This window comes from Leptodactylus fuscus, chromosome 7, assembly GCF_031893055.1.
Source record: "Leptodactylus fuscus isolate aLepFus1 chromosome 7, aLepFus1.hap2, whole genome shotgun sequence".
Lineage (NCBI taxonomy): Eukaryota > Metazoa > Chordata > Amphibia > Anura > Leptodactylidae > Leptodactylus > Leptodactylus fuscus.
Genome location: NC_134271.1, coordinates 108879739 through 108899576, shown reverse-complemented (window position 1 = coordinate 108899576; position 19838 = coordinate 108879739). Strand labels below are relative to the sequence as shown.

The window sequence follows — 19838 nt, the reverse complement described above, 5'->3', positions numbered from 1 at the left end:
GCAACCATTGCAACATTCAGCCAGTCTTGCCAGCCTCACCCACCACGTCATATACATCAGGGTCATGCTATGTCAGTGTCATGACGTCGACCCTAGGGTACATGACATCAGTCAGAGGCTGGAAGAGGACGCCGGGGATCCATAGGATGCTGCAAGTGTGCCCAGGAGAGGTGATGCAAGGTGAGTATAACTGCATGATATTTTTACTCACATCCCCTGGGCCTCCAAGCCGAACAACGGAACCCTACTTGTGTCACTTATGGAAGAGTAACTTTTATTTGCTTTATTACCTTTACGGTTATTAATCCCATTTGGCAATCCAAGGTTATTAAAATGAAAACCTTTATTACACAACAGTCTAAAACGTAGATTGCGCCAACTGAGACAGACAAAGCTAGAACGTCTCTGACTCACAGTCATTCTGTTTCTTTCTATCCTGCAGGTAATATCCAAATAACACATTCACTTCATATGAGCTATTGTTTTACAATCTATCTCCTCAATAAAGTGTATTACTATTGTTGTAGATGATAGATTTCTAACATAACAAAAATATGGTTAGATCCGGTCACTATATTTAACAGTCACTCAAGGGGGTTTGCTGTTGAGGGACCCACAATCATAAAAACTAAACTTCTACAAGTTTAGTGAATTAGGGCTGCAGGGAGCCATGGCAGGATCAGGGGTTTGCATGAGGTAAGCCAGACATGCATCCTCTTTAGATGTCTTAGAATGGATACAAGTGTTTTATATTATGGGTGCACTATAAACTACACAGTATAACAATTTATCATATGGGGTAAGAAGTGCTCTAAGAAACGAGAATGGCAGCCTAGTGGGGACCTTCCTGTTGGCTACACTAGTTACAAGACATTACTAGAAGCTCATGGAGTCCCTGCCACTCCATGAGAGGGCACTGTACAGTCCTCAAGTGTCGCTAGAGATGGTCTGGACACCCAGGAAGCCATGTGAATATGGAAGGACAATACCCACCTGATCCTTTCTTACAGCAGCAGCTTCTTGCTTGGCCATAATCCTCTCGGCAGCTAATACTGAAGGCAGAACTGCTGGTTCTAGTTTCTGCAGAGTAATAATATGACACAAAAAGGGAAAGTGAGGGAGAATTGTAAAAGGATCATCAAGACAGAATTCAATATTTCCAACATACAGTCGTCTTTTCTGGATTATTGCAACTTGAAAACAAGACTCCACATACAATGCTTGGCTGGTGTTTCCAGAATATCAGTATGGTCATTTCTGGTAAAACCCCTGTATTAGTGGGGTGCATGCACTGACTGGTTGACTAGTGGCGCCTCCCTACAGTATACTGCAGTACTACATGTTCTGTAGGCCTCTGTGGATAAGCTGCTCCTTTGGATATCAGATTTGAGCAACTCCATGTTATTATAGGGTGCACTGTGAATACTATTTGGGACAGAAAGTGATTTACAGTTCCCAGCAGCTCTATCTGACTTTTATGTGTAATGATTTGCTATATGTATATTAAGTCTGATTATTTATTTAATCTTAATGTTTCATATTTTTGGTCCCATTTTGGGGTCTTCAAAAATAATTACAATTTTACCATAGAGTTATAGTCTCCCATTAAATTAGAGATGAGCGAACAGTGAAATGTTCGAAGTTCGATTCGAGTAGCCGCTCAATACTCGACTGTTCGATCGAATATCGTACTCCATTATAGTCTATGGGGAAAAAATACTCGTTAAGGGGGAAACCACTATTCGACTCAGCAGGGTCACCAAGTCCACTATGACACCCCAGGAAATCATGCCAACACCCTGGAATGCAACTGGGACAGCAGGAGAAGCATGTCTGGGGCATCTAACATGGCCAAGTCACTGTATTACGTTGGGATCCCTGTCAGCTTGCGATATGCGGGAGCTGACTTTTTCCCATAGGAATACATTGACCAGCGTTGATTGGCTGAATGCCATACAGAGTACAGAATTCGGCCAATCAATGCTGGTTCTGCCGGAGGCTCGTCTGTGAGGAGGCGGAGTTTAAGATCGGTCACCTCTAGAGCTGCAGTCACTATTCTGCTGTTACATTATGTCTTATACTCCAGTCACATCTAGAGCTGCAATTACTATTCTGCTCTTACATCATCACTTATACTCCAGTCACATCCAGAGCTGCAGTAACTATTCTGCTGTTACATTATGTCTTATACTCCAGTCACATCTAGAGCTGCAGTCACTATTCTGCTGTTACATCACGTCTTATACTCCAGTCACAGCCAGTTCTGCTACATCTGAGATGTACCAGGGTTCAGCACACAGTCAGCTCTGCTGCATCTGAGGGTGTAGCAGAGCACAGCGTACACTCAACGCTGCTACATCTAAGATTGGACCAGAATGGAGACTGCTGTGGGCCGATCTTAGACTCCGCCTCCTCCAGCAGAACCAGCGTTGATTGGCTGAATGCTGTACTTTGTATGGCATTCGGCCAATCAACGCTGGTCAATGCATTCCTATGGGAAAAAGTCAGTTCGCACATATCGCAAGCTCACAGGGATCCCGACCAGATAGAGCCCCAAAGAGCTGGTTGAGTGACATTCCCACCTAAATAAAGGTAATCCCTAGCTAACCCTGCCTGTACATCTATCCCTGTCTCACAGTCACATATTTCACAGTCTCATATGAACCGGATATTAAATCTACTATTCGTATAAATTGGAGGTCACCTGATTTAGCCAGCCAATTACTTTTTACGATTTTTTTTTCGATGCCTCCATTGTTGTAGTTCCTGTCCCACCTACCCTGTGCAGTTACTGGTGCAAAAAAGCGCCAGGGAAGGTAGGAGGGGATACAAATTTTTAGTGAGTTTGCCTCATGGCATTAGATTGGAATCGAACATCTCCAACAGCCTGATATCCGATTGAACATGTACTCAGTCAAACGCTGTTCGCTCATCACTAGTTATAATGGTTTCAACTTACAACGATCATTCTGGAACCAATGAATATTGTAACTTGTGGGACCACTATATAGGACAGGAGTGGCGCTGCACTTGGAGTTAAACAGACCTATTTATCCAATTTCAGACTTCCCTTTTAGGCCGGGGCCTCACATGGCATAAATGCCGCGATTTGGCTGCGGAGGAACAAGTGATTATGAAGATAATCTTGTTTCCCTTAGTCCTAACAGCGGCACAATGTGGGGTATTTCTGCCCCTGTGTGCTGGTAGGACAGGCGGATTTTTAATTAGCCAATCAAAAAAGCGTGGCTGGCCCTATAAGAGGGCACAAGAACCTCCCCTCTGCGTGTAAATACAAAAGTACCTCCATAACATTTATATACAGTTTTATACATAAGATATGATTCCCAGGGTGGGAAATCTTGTGCCGCTGTTAGGACTAAGGGAAACAAGATTATCTTCATAATCACTTGTTCCCTGTCGTCCGTACCAGCGGCACAATGTGGGGATATAGCAAGTAGGCCCCAAGATGGGTGGGATTATTCCATGACAGAACTTAAAACGGTCTGGGCGAAGGCAGAGGAATCTGCCACCCGGTCCTTCAGGCGGTAATGCCAAATGAAGGTGGACTCAGATGCCCAGGAGGCAGCTGCACATATTTGATCCACAGACAACGCACTCCTCTCTGCCCGAGAGGTGGATACTGCCCTGGTTGAATGGGCATGAAGAAAAGATGGAGCCGGCAGCCCTTGGGCGGTGTAGGCGACCTTTATAGTCTCGGAAACCCACCGGGATATTGTAGCCTTGGCGGCTTTGGCGCCCTTGTTTTTCCCTGTGTAGCTGATTAACAGGTTCTCGGCCTGCCTAAAAGGGCGCATGCGCTGCAGATAGATTTGCAGGCATCTGACCACATCTAGATTGTGCCATCTTTCCTCTTCAGGAGAAGAAGGGGAAGGAAGAAAAACTGAAAGGGAAATTGTTTGGTTCCTATTTGCAGCGGATGGTATCTTGGGACGAAACCCTGGGAGGAACCTAAGCTGCACATGTGTAAGAGGGTGAAACAGCCCCTGTGTAGTGAATGTGCAATGTGTAATTGAGTTGGTGTTTTCATAACCTGACATTTTGTTGTTTGACCACAAGAGGTCGCTGTTGCAAGATAACAGGTAAAAGGAAAAAGGCTGCATGCCCCTGGAAGATTGATGTGGAGACCCTGATCGTTGGAGGAAGGTTCTAGGAGCCATTTTGAGTCAGAGTGTGCTGGACTCTAGAGGAGAAGAGAGAGCTGTGGAGACATCTCTGTGCAGAGAGGGTCCTTGGAGGGAGAAGCCACAGCAAGAATAGCTGAGGATTTGAGACTTTCAGAGTCTGTCCAGACACCATCCTAAGGAGAAGATTACTGTCAGAGACTTGGCTGAGAAGTGAGACTGTCAGTGAGACCGCATGCTGTCCGAGGAGCTCCTCTTCACCCTGATGCTAACAGAGACTAAAAGGTACCCAACAGAAGTAAGCGTGCACGCACCACACGGCAAGTTTGGCACCATATTGCTGGGACTGAGTAAAAAGCCTGTAGTTAGTTAGTTAGGTATAATCATCACCCCAGGCTGCAATACTGGTGAACTATCTACCTGTCTGGTAAAAGGACTAAGTCACAGAGGATTTCTACAGAGTTCTATCTCCCAGAGAGGGACTTTTAAGGAAGTCTGGGAGCAACATTTAGTTTAACTTTACACTGTTTGGCTTGCAAGCTAACTAACCATTATACTTGCTTAGTTGTACTTGGTTTGGGGGGAATTTAGTAGTATTGTGATAAGATTGTAAACCCTGGTGTTACACCGCCGGATGCCTGTGTCACACACACTGAATTGTTCCTGTGTAATAGGGTAATAACAGGTAACAGGCAGCTGCATAGGCGCAGCTTGCAGGTAGGTAAAAGCTTGGAGTATATTGAAGGCCACACTAGTGGGCACCGTGCTGTATAACACCAGGGTCCCAGCCTCTAGGCTATGGAAATGTAATACCTGGGAGTGTTCTTTTGGACAAAAGAGGTTATCTAAACTAAGTAAAGTCCTATCTTGGTTAAATTGAATTGGACTCACTTCCTTTGTTCGTGACTTCGCTGTATCCTGGGGAGCCCACCTCGGTACACGGCTTACACATGGTCAGAAAAAAAGATAGTGTATGGCTCTTCAGCAGACAAGGCCTGTAGTTCACTGACCCGTTTGGCAGGTGTGACTGCCAATAACAGCGCCATTTTGCCAGTTAGTAACTTAAAGGAAACTTCTTCCAGAGGTTCGAATGGTTGATCACATAGAGCTTTCAGGACCGGAATAAGGTCCCATTGGTGGACAGGGGTGTTCACCACCGGTCTCATCCTAGTTGCCCCTTTAATAAAGGTGCTCACTAAAGGATCCTGAGACAAACGCCTCCCCAGATAGGCGGACAGGGCCGCTACGTGTACTTTGAGTGTGGCCGCAGCAAGACCTCTGTCTAGTCCGTCTTGAAGGAAGTCCAGGATCGCCTCCGTGGGGGGATCGGTGGAGTCCACTTGATGTTGCAGACACCAGGCATTAAAGATGTTACTTATTCAACGGTAATTCCTGTTAGTCGAATCTGCTCTGGTGCTGGATAGGGTCTTCAAGACGGCTTGTGACAGTCCTCTATTTCTCAATAGGGACTGGTCAACCTCCAGGCTGTCAAGTTGAGTCTCCTCAGATCCTGGCATCTCAGCTCTCCTTGGGTTACCAGGTCTGGGAGAGGGGGAAGCCTCCAGTATATGCCCTGACTCATTTGTATGAGCTGAGCAAACCAAGCCCTTTTTGGCCAGAACGGGATTATGGCTATTCCCGAGGCTTGGTCCTGTCTTATTTTGATCAATAACTTCGGTATGATTGGAATTGGAGGGAAAATGTAAAACAGCCTGAACCTCCATGGGATGGACAGGGCATCCACTGCCAAGGGATTGTCCTCCTGGTACAGGGAGCAGAAGGTCCCTACCTTGGCATTGAGTCGGGTAGCCATAAGATCGACCTCCGGGAGACCCCATCTCTGGACGATCTGTTGGAACACGTCTGGATTGAGAGACCATTCTCCTGATACGGTAATACCCTGACTCAGATGATCCGCTACTATGTTCAGGGAGCCCTTTATGTGAACAGCGGATAACTGGACCAGATTCTTCTCTGCCCAGGTGAATATGAGATTCGTCTCTCTCAACAAGGTTGGTGACCTGGTGCCCCCTTGTTTGTTTATGTAGACTACCACCGTCATGTTGTCTGACCTGATCTTGACAGACTTGCCCTGCAAATCTGGGGCAAAGTGTACTAGGGCCAGGTACACAGCTCTGAGTTCCTTGAGATTGGAAGACCCCAGCTCCGGACATCTCCATCGTCCTTGTACAATCTTGTCCTGGCAATGGGCTCCCCATCCCCACTGGGATGCATCTGTTGTCAACAGGGTCCACAATGCCGGGACCGTGGACCTTCCGTCTTTCAGGTGTATCCACCATCTGAGGGAAAGACGGGTAGTGGGAGAAAGGCAGATCTTCTTGTGCAGTCCCCGTGGAGACCTGTTCCAGGTTCTCAACACTTCCATCTGCAGGGGACGCAAATGCCATAAAGCCCAAGGGACTGCTCTGGCCGAGGATGACATTAGGCCGAGGACTCTCATGGCGGTGCGGATAGTTACCCGCCGGGTGTGCAATAGAAAACGTGCACTGGCCTGGATCCTTTCCTTCCTTGGGCTGGAGAGGAAGATCTGCATCGCTTCTGAATCCACTATGAACCCGAGGAATTTCCTCCGTGTGGATGGAACGATTTCGGACTTCTCCCAGTTGATGATCCATCCTAACTCTTGTAGGAAGCTGATGGCAAGGTTGAGCTGCTGGAGGAGAGCAGCAGGAGACTGAGCTTTCAGTAGCCAGTCGTCTAGGTAAGGAACGATGAAGAGACCCTGCAGTCTGAGGGCCGCGGCGACCGGAGCGATCACCTTGGTAAATACCAGGGGGGCGGATGTGATGCCGAACGGCAGAGCTGTAAATTGAAAGTGCTCCCTGTGGCCGGCCATAGAAACGGCAATCCTGAGGAATTTCCTGTGGGAGTGAGCAATAGGGACATGAAGGTAGGCGTCCTTCAGGTCGAGGGTAACCATCACGTCTCCTGGCTGGAGAAAAGCAGTCACAGAATCCACGGTTTCCATACGAAATGACCTCTTCCTGATAAAGCGATTGAGGTACCTCAGGTCTATTATCATTCTCCAGCCCCCGGTGACTTTGGGGACCAGAAAGACGGGGGAGTAAACTCCCCGACCGAGGTCTGAGGCTGGGACCTTCTCTAGGGCGCCTTTGATAACATACTCGGCGACCGAGGCCTCTAGACTGGCCTGTTGAGAAGGTGGAAGGGTTCTGGTGGCAACAAACCGATCTGGAGGTGGAAGCTGAAAATCGATAAGATACCCGTGCTGTATAATTTTTAACACCCATGGATCTTGAATATGGGTGACCCATGCTCTGAAGAAAGCAGAAAGACGTCCTCCCACAGGAAGGGGGGCCACAGGGAGCTGCACTGCGTCAAAACTCCGGCTTCCTCTTGGTGTCTTCCCTGGAAGCGCCTCGTCCAGATCCCCTAGGACGATATCTGGAACGCCTTTGCTGAGCCGGGCGTCTATAATTAGAGGCAGAACCTCTGCCTCTAGAGGGAGCACGTCTGCCCCTGGATGCTTGAGGTAAGGACTTCCCCTTACCTTCTGCTAATCCCTCCATGATGGTATCCAAGCCTTGGCCAAACACTCTTCCTGGCTCAAAGGGGAGAGCGCAGAGAGCAGCTTTGGATGCGAAGTCTGCACGCCAAGGCTTTAGCCACAGGGGTCTACGGGCCGCAGTAGACAACGCCATTGATTTGGCTGAAATTTTTAACTGATGGCGGGAAGACTCCACCAAAAAATCTGCAGCCCTATGAATATTCTTCATGGACGCCAAGATGTCATCCCTGTCCACGCCGGAATCAATATCCCGCTCCAAGGTGGCTAGGCGGTTACGTAGAAAATCGCCCACAGTGGTAGAGGCTATGGCTACTGAAGCTTGGGCAGAGGAAGCAGAGTAAACCTTCTTCAATGTGGCGTCAGCCCTACGATCCAGAGGATCCTGAAGATTTGATCCATCTTCAAGGGGCACCAGGGTTCTACGAGACAACTTCGCCACGGCTAGATCCACCTTCGGGGGAGGCCCCCAGGAATCCCATTGAGCCGAATCCATAGGGAACAAGGTCTTAAAGATCCTGGACAGTGAATGTCCCTTTTCTGGCTGCTTCCACTGCTGCCCCATGAGGTCGGTCAGCGTGGCGTCCGCATGGAAGGCAATGTTCCAGGGGAGGGAGGGACGAGGAACGATGCTCAGTGCATGGTCTCTTGGTGAGCTGAGACAAGGTGGACTGTATGCCTTTAAGGGAATCATCCTGCAAAAAATAAAAGGAGAGTACAAGCAAGGGAATTATTTTTACCCGAGCGATGCCCAAACTCACCATCTCCTTGACCCAGGCCATCATATCTCTAGGAGAGGGCTCCTCAGGTGGAGGGCCTCTGCAACCGCGACAACGGGCCCATTCGTAGCCTAAAAATAATAGGCGGGTTATAGGACCGGAAGTACCCCGGAGGGGATAACCCTTTAAGCCGCTACCTACCATCAGGGAGCGGCGTGTCGCAGTCAAAACAGGAAAGATGCTTCCTTTTAGCAGTAGTTTTCCTCCTATAATCCCCCGGGGGGGTAGTAGAGGATGACATATCCTAGAGAGAGACAACAGACCATGCAACCTTGTCACCAAGACATCCTACCAAATATAAAAGGGTAGATCTTACCAGGTCCAGAAGACCGGACAGCAAGGTGACAAAACCAAGGTTAGAAGCGCAGGTAGACGCAAAACTGGAGCTTTCGGGGTTAAAGCAACCACAATGCACAGCCTTCAGTGCTTTTAGGGACCGAAGGTATAAAATAACTGGCCGGCCAGACTTTAAACCCCGCCAGCCGGAAATGGGAGGAGCTACAGCTCCCAAAGTTTAACCCCAAGTTAAATCCAAAAGGGGTTAGAAAGAAAAGGGTCCCCCTCCTTAGCAAGCCCCAACAAGGGGCACCTACCTCCACCTCCTGAGGCCAATTCCTGGCCCGAATACGCGGCCAAAGCGCTGCCGGGGCCTGCATATGTCAGCGCCAGCACTTGTAATGGCGCCGCTAAACCTCCAGCTTCCAACCGGAAGTGTGCACCCGGCCAGCGCGGACGCAGCAACACAATGCCGGGAAACTTAGTTCCGGCTGCCGCTACGCCCCTGATTCAGCTAAGCGACAGCGGCGCAGCCGGAGGACGGGGATGCGGCGTGAGACGAACCTCGCAGGTTCGCAAGCAAGCTGACAGGTAAGCCGGGAGGAGGGAGGGAGGGGGGGAGGGAGGGTATGGTAAAAGCCAAACGCAGGCTAATAACGTTATTTCCTTCAACAGGGCCAGAGGATAGACTCCAATCAAGAAGAGCCCTGAAGGGAAAAACTAAGAACTGAGCTCAAAAGGGTAAGTAACTCTATAGAGCCCAATAAGAGGACACAAGTCCTCCCACCTGTCCTCTGTCCACACAGGACAGAAAAAAACACGCAGAGGGGAGGTTCTTGTGCCCTCTTATAGGGCCAGCCACGCTTTTTTGATTGGCTAATTAAAAATCCGCCTGTCCTACCAGCACACAGGGGCAGAAATACCCCCACATTGTGCCGCTGGTACGGACGACAGGGAAACACAGTAGCACCACGTTTTTCAGTACCTGCAAAATGGATGGGATGTTGGGTAATCCCACTCACACATTGTAAAAAAAAAAATCTGCAGTGGACATGCTGTCATTTCCTAAAACGCTGTTTTTGGAAGTCGCAGCATGTCAATTATACCTATAGTAACGCCAGTGGTTTCCCTATAGGTATAATGGAAGCAGATAGTCTGCAGAGGAGTTTATGTGAAAAACGCTGCAGAAAAAAGTGTGATGCGACTCTGGTGCGGTCTTTTCCGCAGCGATTTTTGGCAACATGGGGATTTCGATTTAAGGTGGAATTGGCCTTCATCTGTATACATTATAAATGATTGAAGCATGTTGATGGTTTGTGTAAATCTAACAAACAATTTCTTTTCATTTCTCATACAATTTTGAATGTCAAAACCACACACGACTCGGTAACATAAATGGCACTTCTGACTTTGAAGTGGAAAGATGCCATCTGTTTGTAAATGACGTTCTCTCAGAAGAGACCTCTGTATCCTGTGTTCCTTTTATGTAATTCCCCAAACTATGTATTACACAGAATTGAGTTCGATTAGCAAGTCTTTGTAGAATTGTACCAGCGCCAAATAGAATGTTTCATTTAATTGACTCCAAATATTCTCCGCCATAGGCTTCATTACAACCAGCTCCAAGCACAGATCCGCAATGATCTGTAACACTATCCAGCCGTGCAGAGCTGTAAAGCAGTTAATGACACATTTTATGTCGTGGTTCTGCGCTTCTACAGAGACGTTAATGCAGCCACTTTACTTACCATCACAATGTAAAACCCAGGACGTTACACCGCTGGGCTACATGAAGATGGCAACTTCCACATGGGCAATTAAATTAGTGATGGTTAAACTGGTTTTACAGCAACTCAGTAGACTGGTTTTAGTTACAAAGAATTGAACAGATGCATAATATGAAGATGACCACTAGAGGTCAGTAGCTATTATCTCATAGAACAGTATGACAGCACAAAAAAGAACAACAGTTACTCAATAAAACACACATATAAAGTGGAAGAAAAACATTACACAAAATTTGTGTTTTTATAAAATAAAAATAAAATATGTTATATCAGAAAATAGCACTCTGATATTGGAGGGGAACAGTCAGAGATGTCATTTTAAACTCCATAGTCCCAGCACAGAATCTGTAAGCGGGGCCCCAGCTGTGATGTGCCATGTATAATACAGTTGTTTTAACTGGCAGAAGGGTTTTTGGGCCCCTCAGGAACCAGATCCCTGATGCAAGGGTTACGTCAGCACCCCAGATAGTTACAGCCCTGGCAGCAATTCTTCTAGGATCCTTACTTTTTATCTATCTAGATATCAGAGAAAACCAAAGTTCTCTGTTTCAATTCACTAATGAACAACGTTCATATTTTACAGCTTAAGTGCTGAGTTGCATCTATATAAATGTATCTGATATCGTATAATGGACAGCACTCCAAAAATGTGATCAAATGGGTGAGGATTTATTCCAATGCAACGTTTCGGTCCTAAGGCTATAGGACCTTTCTCAAGGCTGCAGCCTTAGGATAGAAACGTTGCATTGGAATAAATTTTCACCCATTTGATTCACATTTTTGGGGTGCTGTCCTTCATTTGCTTTACCTACCTGGGATCACATACCGGATCTTTAGGATTTGCTCCCCCCAGGCTATTTTTTGGTGCTGCTGTGTACTTGGAATTTCTATCTATCTATCTATCTATCTATCTATCTATCTATCTATCTATCTATCTATCTATCTATCTATCATCTATCTGTCTGTCTGTCTGTCTATCTATCTGTCCATCATATCTATCTATCTATCTATCTATCTATCTATCTATCTATCTATCTATCATTTATCTATCTACAGTATCTATTTATCTATCTGTCATCTATCTATCTATCTATCTCCTATCTATCTATCTATCTATCTATCTATCTATCTATCTATCTATCTATCTATCTATCTATCTGTGTGTCTAACACCAGCAGTTTCCCTATAGGTATAATGGAAGCAGATAGATTTATGTGAAAAACACTGCAGAAAAAAGCGTGGTGCGACTCTGGTGCAGTCTTTTCCGTAGCGTTTTTTGGCTGCAGCCTGCAACATGGGGCCTTTGCTTTAAGGTGGATTTGGCCTCCATCTGTATACATTATAAATGATTGAAGCATTTTGATGGTTTGTGTAAATGTAACATCTGTCTATCTATCTATCTATCTATCTATCTATCTATCTATCTATCTATCTATCTATCTATCTATCTGTCTATCTATTAATCTATCTATCTCAATGCACATTCTGACGGTCTTTGCTTTGTAACCTAAAAAGCCCAGGCTATAGACTCAAACACTACACCCACTACAGTAGGAATGCCTGCCTGTTGCTGTGTTTAGCTCACAGAGTGTTGTGGCTACAATGTCCATTTCTCAGCTGAGATCAGGACTACAATCCATGTATGTAAACCACAATGTTCTCATGCACTGACGGCCAACACATCTTGAGCAACTGAAACATTATATAGGTATATTAGAAAGTTGTGGTGTTCCTGTATACAATGTGTATGTATAAATTCCTCTATTGCTGTTTATTCCCCTACATTAACCTATAGATCAGTATATTTGTACGTATGCTGATCTTCTATTACCATGAAATCCAAGCAACTCCATAGAATGCCTGTTAAATTCATCTTACTTGGAGCCTTCGAGGAGGATGCTTCTTAATAATGCTAGATGTGTCTCCATTGTCCAGAGGAACATCAAAAGAGAGGGGCCTGGGTACTTTATAGGAAGAAAGAAAAAAATACACCATAGTCAAAGTCTGAAAATACTCCCATTATCAGCTAAAGGTTATAATACACCGTAATCCTTCTCCTCTCCTTCTGCTATGTGCACTGGGACACTGCTAGAGTGTTAGTCAATGCCTTTACTGTGACATTGCACCGGATGATTTTTTGTTATATGGTGATGTGATGTAACTAGACTAATCCATTGAGGCTGTTGCAAGTAGAAGGAAAATCACTAGACTTTGGGGTTTCCAAGTGGGAGGAGGACCAAGTCAATCTTTGCCCTATCCTGGCTAAGGAGAAGGAGATTAGCAGGAGTCCTGTTCAGGTTGCCGGAAAAAGCAGCTACCTGTCAAGATGGTGATATTTGGAAATCCTAAACTGGGAATGACTCAACGGGCTCTTCTTATTTTTATTGCAGTGTATGTGACACTATAAGGGGAATTTTTGCATGGACCTTATACCTACGACAGGTCTATCAACATTACTGGATTCTGCACCCACAGTGGTACAAAGAGAAATAAAACACACTTTAGCGAGAGACTGCCAGGACTAGGAAACAGTAGAGAGAGTCTGCCAGGACTAAGAAACACTATCTGACCTCAGGGAGAACCATCTGCATTCTTGATCCAATCCGGTGATGTCCTGATTAGAGATGAGCGAACAGTGTTCTATCGAACTCATGTTCGATCGGATATCAGGGTGTTCGCCATGTTCGAATTGAATCGAACACCGCGTGGTAAAGTGCGCCAAAATTCGATTCCCCTCCCACCTTCCCTGGCGCCTTTTTTGCACCAATAACAGCGCAGGGGAGGTGGGACAGGAACTACGACACTGGGGGCATTGAAAAAAATTGGAAAAAGTCATTGGCTGCCGAAATCAGGTGACCTCCATTTTAGACGAATAGTGGATTTCAAATCCGGGTCATATGAGAATGTGAACTTTGTGACTATGAGACAGGGATAGCTGTACAGGCAGGGATAGCTAGGGATAACCTTTATTTAGGGGGGAATGTTATTAAAAATAACTTTTTGGGGCTCTATCGGGTGTGTAATTGTGATTTTTGTGAGATAAACTTTTTCCCATAGGGATGCATTGGCCAGCGCTGATTGGCCGAATTCCGTACTCTGGCCAATCAGTGCTGGCCAATGCATTCTATTAGCTTGATGAAGCAGAGTGTGCACAAGGGTTCAAGCGCACCCTCGGCTCTGATGTAGCAGAGCTGAGGCTGCACAAGGGTTCAAGCGCACCCTCGGCTCTGATGTAGGAGAGCCGAGGGTGCACTTGAACCCTTGTGCAGCCTCAGCTCTGCTACATCAGAGCCGAGGGTGCGCTTGAACCCTTGTGCACACTCTGCTTCATCAAGCTAATAGAATGCATTGGCCAGCGCTGATTGGCCAATGCATTCTATTAGCCCGATGAAGTAGAGCTGAATGTGTGTGCTAAGCACACACATTCAGCTCTACTTCATCGGGCTAATAGAATGCATTGGCCAGCGCTGATTGGCCAGAGTACGGAATTCGGCCAATCAGCGCTGGCTCTGCTGGAGGAGGCGGAGTCTAAGATCGCTCCACACCAGTCTCCATTCAGGTCCGACCTTAGACTCCGCCTCCTCCAGCAGAGCCAGCGCTGATTGGCCGAATTCCGTACTCTGGCCAATCAGCACTGGCTAATGCATTGTATTGGCGTGATGAAGCAGTGCTGAATGTGTGTGCTGAGCACACACATTCAGCTCTACTTCATCGGGCTAATAGAATGCATTGGCCAGCGCTGATTGGCCAGAGTACAGAATTCGGCCAATCAGCGCTGGCTCTGCTGGAGGAGGCGGAGTCTAAGATCGCTCCACACCAGTCTCCATTCAGGTCCGACCTTAGACTCCGCCTCCTCCAGCAGAGCCAGCGCTGATTGGCCGAATTCCGTACTCTGGCCAATCAGCACTGGCTAATGCATTGTATTGGCGTGATGAAGCAGTGCTGAATGTGTGTGCTTAACACACACATTCAGCTCTACTTCATCGGGCTAATAGAATGCATTGGCCAATCAGCGCTGGCCAATGCATTCTATTAGCGTGAACTGAGTTTGCACAGGGGTTCTAGTGCACCCTCGGCTCTGCTACATCAGATTGCTACATCTGATGTAGCAGTGCCGAGTGTGCATCAGATGTGTAGTTGAGCAAAACTGACTCACCACTGCTAAGTCTCTGCATTCGCATAGGAATGCATTGGCCAGCCTTCGGCCAATCAGCGCTGGCTCTGCCGGAGGAGGCGGAGTCTAAGGTTGGACCTGAATGGAGACTGGTGTGGAGCGATCTTAGACTCCGCCTCCTCCAGCAGAGCCAGCGCTGATTGGTCGAGTTCCGTACTCTGGCCAATCAGCACTGGCCAATGCATTTCTATGGGGAAAAGTTAGCTTGCGAAAATCGCAAACTGACAGGGATTTCCATGAAATAAAGTGGCTTTTATGCCCCCAGACATGCTTCCCCTGCTGTCCCAGTGTCATTCCAGGGTGTTGGTATCATTTCCTGGGGTGTCATAGTGGACTTGGTGACCCTCCAGACACGAATTTGGGTTTCCCCCTTAACGAGTTTATGTTCCCCATAGACTATAATGGGGTTCGAAACCCATTCGAACACTCGAACAGTGAGCGGCTGTTCGAATCGAATTTCGAACCTCGAACATTTTAGTGTTCGCTCATCTCTAGTCCTGATTATAAAAATATCAATTTCCTAAGATAAAGAAACTTGACATATAAGTGAAAAAGTAGGCAGCAAGCTGAAATCTAGCCAAACTGTCTGCTAATGGTTCATACTCTTATATACTTCATCATGATGGAAGGGGATCCAATGCTTATCCCACCTCCCGTATACATAGGGACTCTACAGTCACTTTTCCCTTCCCCTATTGTTTTATAGTACAATGATAGAGAAATATCTGTATAGGTTCACATTGTCTGATGGTAAGAGCCTACTTGAGCTGCACTTTCCACCATCATACAATGGCATTCACCAAGGCTTCCCTATGGTCAGTGGAGAAAGTAAGGTGGTGCATTGGCTGCAGACACTCTAGGGGTGAAGCCAGAGACGAGTCCATGGATGGTGGAGATCCCTGTTATAGGTTTGAACTTCAAATTACACCCATCTGTCCTGGTTTATAGTCTGAACGTAGGCAAGTGTCTCGGTAGAGAGAGTTCTTCCTTTCTTTATTTGGTACCATTGTGGTAAATGGAAGATACATGTATGGGTTTGCAGTGTGCAAAGCCAACCTTAGCTGTACAATGGACACAATACCAGGGTGAATCCAAGCCCAGTATTGTTTATGTATGTAAGCCCTTTGCCTGACAGCTTCACGTTTCCATCCCTCTGGATATTATAACTGTATACCAATGTTTACTCTACCACCCCATAGCCTGGCACCTCGTAACTTTTTTCTAACATTTTTCATTTGGCCTCTAAACTCTTCAATTCCTGCCAGCATTCCTCATTTGGCATTCTCCCAGATACCCTGTCATGTTCACATATTTCCTCAGCTGGCACTCTGTCCTGATATCATCTGACATACCTGCCAATTTTCCCTTTCGATGATACTCATCTGGCATGACCCACCAGTTTTTGTCAAACAAATTCCGCTTCGACATATGGGAACACAAAATAAATATTTTATTCTGGATATTTGTTGTCCCCTGTCAAATGAAATCTAGTGTGTAGTTGTTCCAAGACGTAATGATTAACTTCTCGGTGTTAAATATTAACAATGCCCCATGTTCATAGTAGGCTGCAGCTATGACCTGACCGCTGCGACTGCTGCTCTCTCCACATCTACTAGTTAATGTTCTGATTAATCATAGTAAATGATTTAACTGAGGTTGGAACGGCAAGCGGGAAATACAGGCGACAGTAAATTGCCTTCACGGGCTCTTTGGTGCCTGCGTTTCATGTCATTATATGAAACAGGGTGAAAGTAGAACTTATTGTTCTGTTTGAAGGAATTGTCTGCTATGGACAATCCCTTGTTGTTAGAAAATTCCCCCAAGTGATAAGTTGTTTATAGGGTCTACTGCTTCAGGTACACCCAGCAATCAGATGTAATAGGTCTTCATTGTGCCTACAGCACCACCACAGGAGAAATGAAGCATTGCAGGTATAGATTACAGTGCCTACTGAAGTCAATGGGCTGTGCACATGGACATGTTGGGTCCTTCAGAGTGACCAATGCTATCTATGGTTGCTTTCTTCTCTATCAACCTCCTCATGGCAACAGAATGCCAGTGACAGTTTTATACAGGCATAATATACTGTTAGACATATACACTCACCGGCCACTTTATTAGGTACACCTGTCCAACTGCTCGTTAACACTTAATTTCTAATCAGCCAATCACATGGCGGCAACTCAGTACATTTAGGCATGTAGACATGGTCAAGACAATCTCCTGCAGTTCAAACCGAGCATCAGTATGGGGAAGAAAGGTGATTTGAGTGCCTTTGAACGTGGCATGGTTGTTGGTGCCAGAAGGGCTGGTCTGAGTATTTCAGAAACTGCTGATCTACTGGGATTTTCACGCACAACCATCTCTAGGGTTTACAGAGAATGGTCCGAAAAAGAAAAAACATCCAGTGAGCGGCAGTTCTGTGGGCGGAAATGCGTTGTTGATGCCAGAGGTCAGAGGAGAATGGCCAGACTGGTTCGAGCTGATAGAAAGGCAACAGTGACTCAAATAGCCACCCGTTACAACCAAGGTAGCCAGAAGAGCATCTCTGAACGGACAGTACGTCGAACTTTGAGGCAGATGGGCTACAGCAGCAGAAGACCACACCGGGTGCCACTCCTTTCAGCTAAGAACAGGAAACTGAGGCTACAATTTGCACAAGCTCATCGAAATTGGACAATTGAAGATTGGAAAAATGTTGCCTGGTCTGATGAGTCTCGATTTCTGCTGTGACATTCGGATGGTAGGGTCAGAATTTGGCGTCAACAACATGAAAGCATGGATCCATCCTGCCTTGTATCAACGGTTCAGGCTGGTGGTGGTGGTGTCATGGTGTGGGGAATATTTTCTTGGCACTCTTTGGGCCCCTTGGTACCAATTGAGCATCGTTGCAACGCCAAAGCCTACCTGAGTATTGTTGCTGACCATGTCCATCCCTTTATGACCACAATGTACCCAACATCTGATGGCTACTTTCAGCAGGATAATGCGCCATGTCATAAAGCTGGAATCATCTCAGACTGGTTTCTTGAACATGACAATGAGTTCACTGTACTCCAATGGCCTCCACAGTCACCAGATCTCAATCCAATAGAGCATCTTTGGGATGTGGTGGAACGGGAGATTCGCATCATGGATGTGCAGCCGACAAATCTGCGGCAACTGTGTGATGCCATCATGTCAATATGGACCAAAATCTCTGAGGAATGCTTCCAGCACCTTGTTGAATCTATGCCATGAAGAATTGAGGCAGTTCTGAAGGCAAAAGGGGGTCCAACCCGTTACTAGCATGGTGTACCTAATAAAGTGGCCGGTGAGTGTATTTTGTAATGTATTATACTAGTGAATAGGGTTGGGCAATCGGGATCGGAAAAGCTCGGGTTCCGATTCTGATCTTTTCCCATGGGATCGAGGTCGGAGGTTATTTCCCACAATGCTTGGCTACTGGCCAATCATTGTTAGCTTTTCCCACAATGATTGGCCAGTAGCCACGCATTGTGGGAAATAACCTCTGACTTCGATCCTGCGGGAAAAGATCGAATGGGAATCTGATCTTTTCCAATCCCGGTTGCTCAAACCCTACTAGTGAACAAGCGCTAGCGGCTTTTGAGCCCCTGTTCAATCTTCATCTTGGGCCCCCTACCTCATCCCTACAGCGATTTCTGGACAGTGATGGTTATGGGTGTTGCATTGGTATTTCAGATACTTGAAAGGGATACAATTTTAATACCAGAGGTGTAACTTGAAGCTCCTGCGCCCTAGTGCAAAATTTATAATGGGCCTCATTACTACATATATATATTTATTCAGAGAGATCTGCTATTGCTGCATCCCTTGTAGCTATGACCCTGGAAATCAATACAAAACCAGAGGAGTTTAATCCACCTTAGTATGATTAGGGTAATTTGTGAGTCTCCTTGGCTTATGGGCCCTTTGGAAGCTGCAATCTCAATACTGATGCCAATGTCTTTGGGCTCCTAAGGCTCCTGGGCCCCGGTCCCACTGCACCCCTTCAAGTTATGCCCCTGCCTAGTGGTAAAGTACTTTAACCCTTTCCCGACATCCGCCGTACTAGTACGGCGCATGCCGGGTGTGTAACTATGGCTTTACTATGGCTTTACGCAGTAGACAACCGGCGCTAATGTCTCCAATCGGTCCCCTTACCGATTGGAGGCATTAACTCTTCCGGCACCTCGGTCAAAGCTGTAGGGTAGGGTTCCTCAGAGCACAGAAGAGGCTTTCACTTTTACAGTAGAGATGGCAAATAGATATCAGGCTACTGAAATATGCTTTGCAAAACAATCGACACACTGGGGTAGGATACACTGTCTAGGCTTGACTTCTATACTTGCCTCTACATAAAACGTCTTTGTGGTGGAAAACATGAAAGGTTCCCAGGTGTTGAAAAATTCTTCAGGGCTTCCCCCATAGAGATCAGTGTCTAGTCTGTCCCTCTATCTAGTAACAACTATTTACTTGTACATTACTTAGAGGAACATATATTATATACCTTTGAAGGGTGACAAGTTTTAACCTACATATATTCCAGTAAATCCCCATGCATTACCTATGGAACCTCTTCCGTACAGGGTCTCTTTCAATGGTGGGAGTTGACGCTCAGATGTTGAAGCTTTATGAACCATTGTCCCGACAGAAGATGTTCTGCTGAGTCCATTAACTCCCGAGCTGGTCGGTGATACGTACACATCCTTGCTTTCCAGAGGCACTACCTTTCTCACTTTATGGTTCAACTTAGAATGGTTCCCCCCCATTTTAGAGAACAATCCAGTCATCGATAGTTATATTTCCATGATAGAATAAACTGTATTTTAGACTCCTTTCTGTCTTCAAGCACAGCAGAATTTCTGTGACGCCTGAATAATACAGTAACTTGCTAGAAAATCTTCTTTCCCACGGAGTTAAACATTTACGTGACATTGTAACTCAGTGAGGGGAGACAACTAGAAATGTAATATTAAACTACTTGTTAGTCAGCCCAGGAGGTGGTTCACAGACACAATGGCTTGTGTGTTTGGAATTGCATCGAGTCTACCTATTGGACATACAGTGAACTTGGTCAACTGTACTTGAGCAATACTGTTTCCAAAGGAGGGAAGAATATTCCAGGGATAT

General features: G+C 46.2%; 1 protein-coding gene across 1 annotated transcript in view; it reads right to left on the bottom strand.

Moving 5' to 3' along the window:
* Window positions 1-19498, bottom strand: part of CCDC198 (coiled-coil domain containing 198) — a 29819-nt gene extending 10321 nt beyond the window's left edge. The window contains exons 1-3 of the mRNA XM_075282794.1: window positions 19273-19498; window positions 12410-12495; window positions 994-1080 (exon numbers count right to left, since the gene is read on the bottom strand). Of these exons, the coding sequence (XP_075138895.1) occupies window positions 994-1080; window positions 12410-12495; window positions 19273-19498 (399 nt within the window). The remainder of the gene's footprint in view (window positions 1-993; window positions 1081-12409; window positions 12496-19272) is intronic.
* Window positions 19499-19838: the final 340 nt, after the last annotated feature.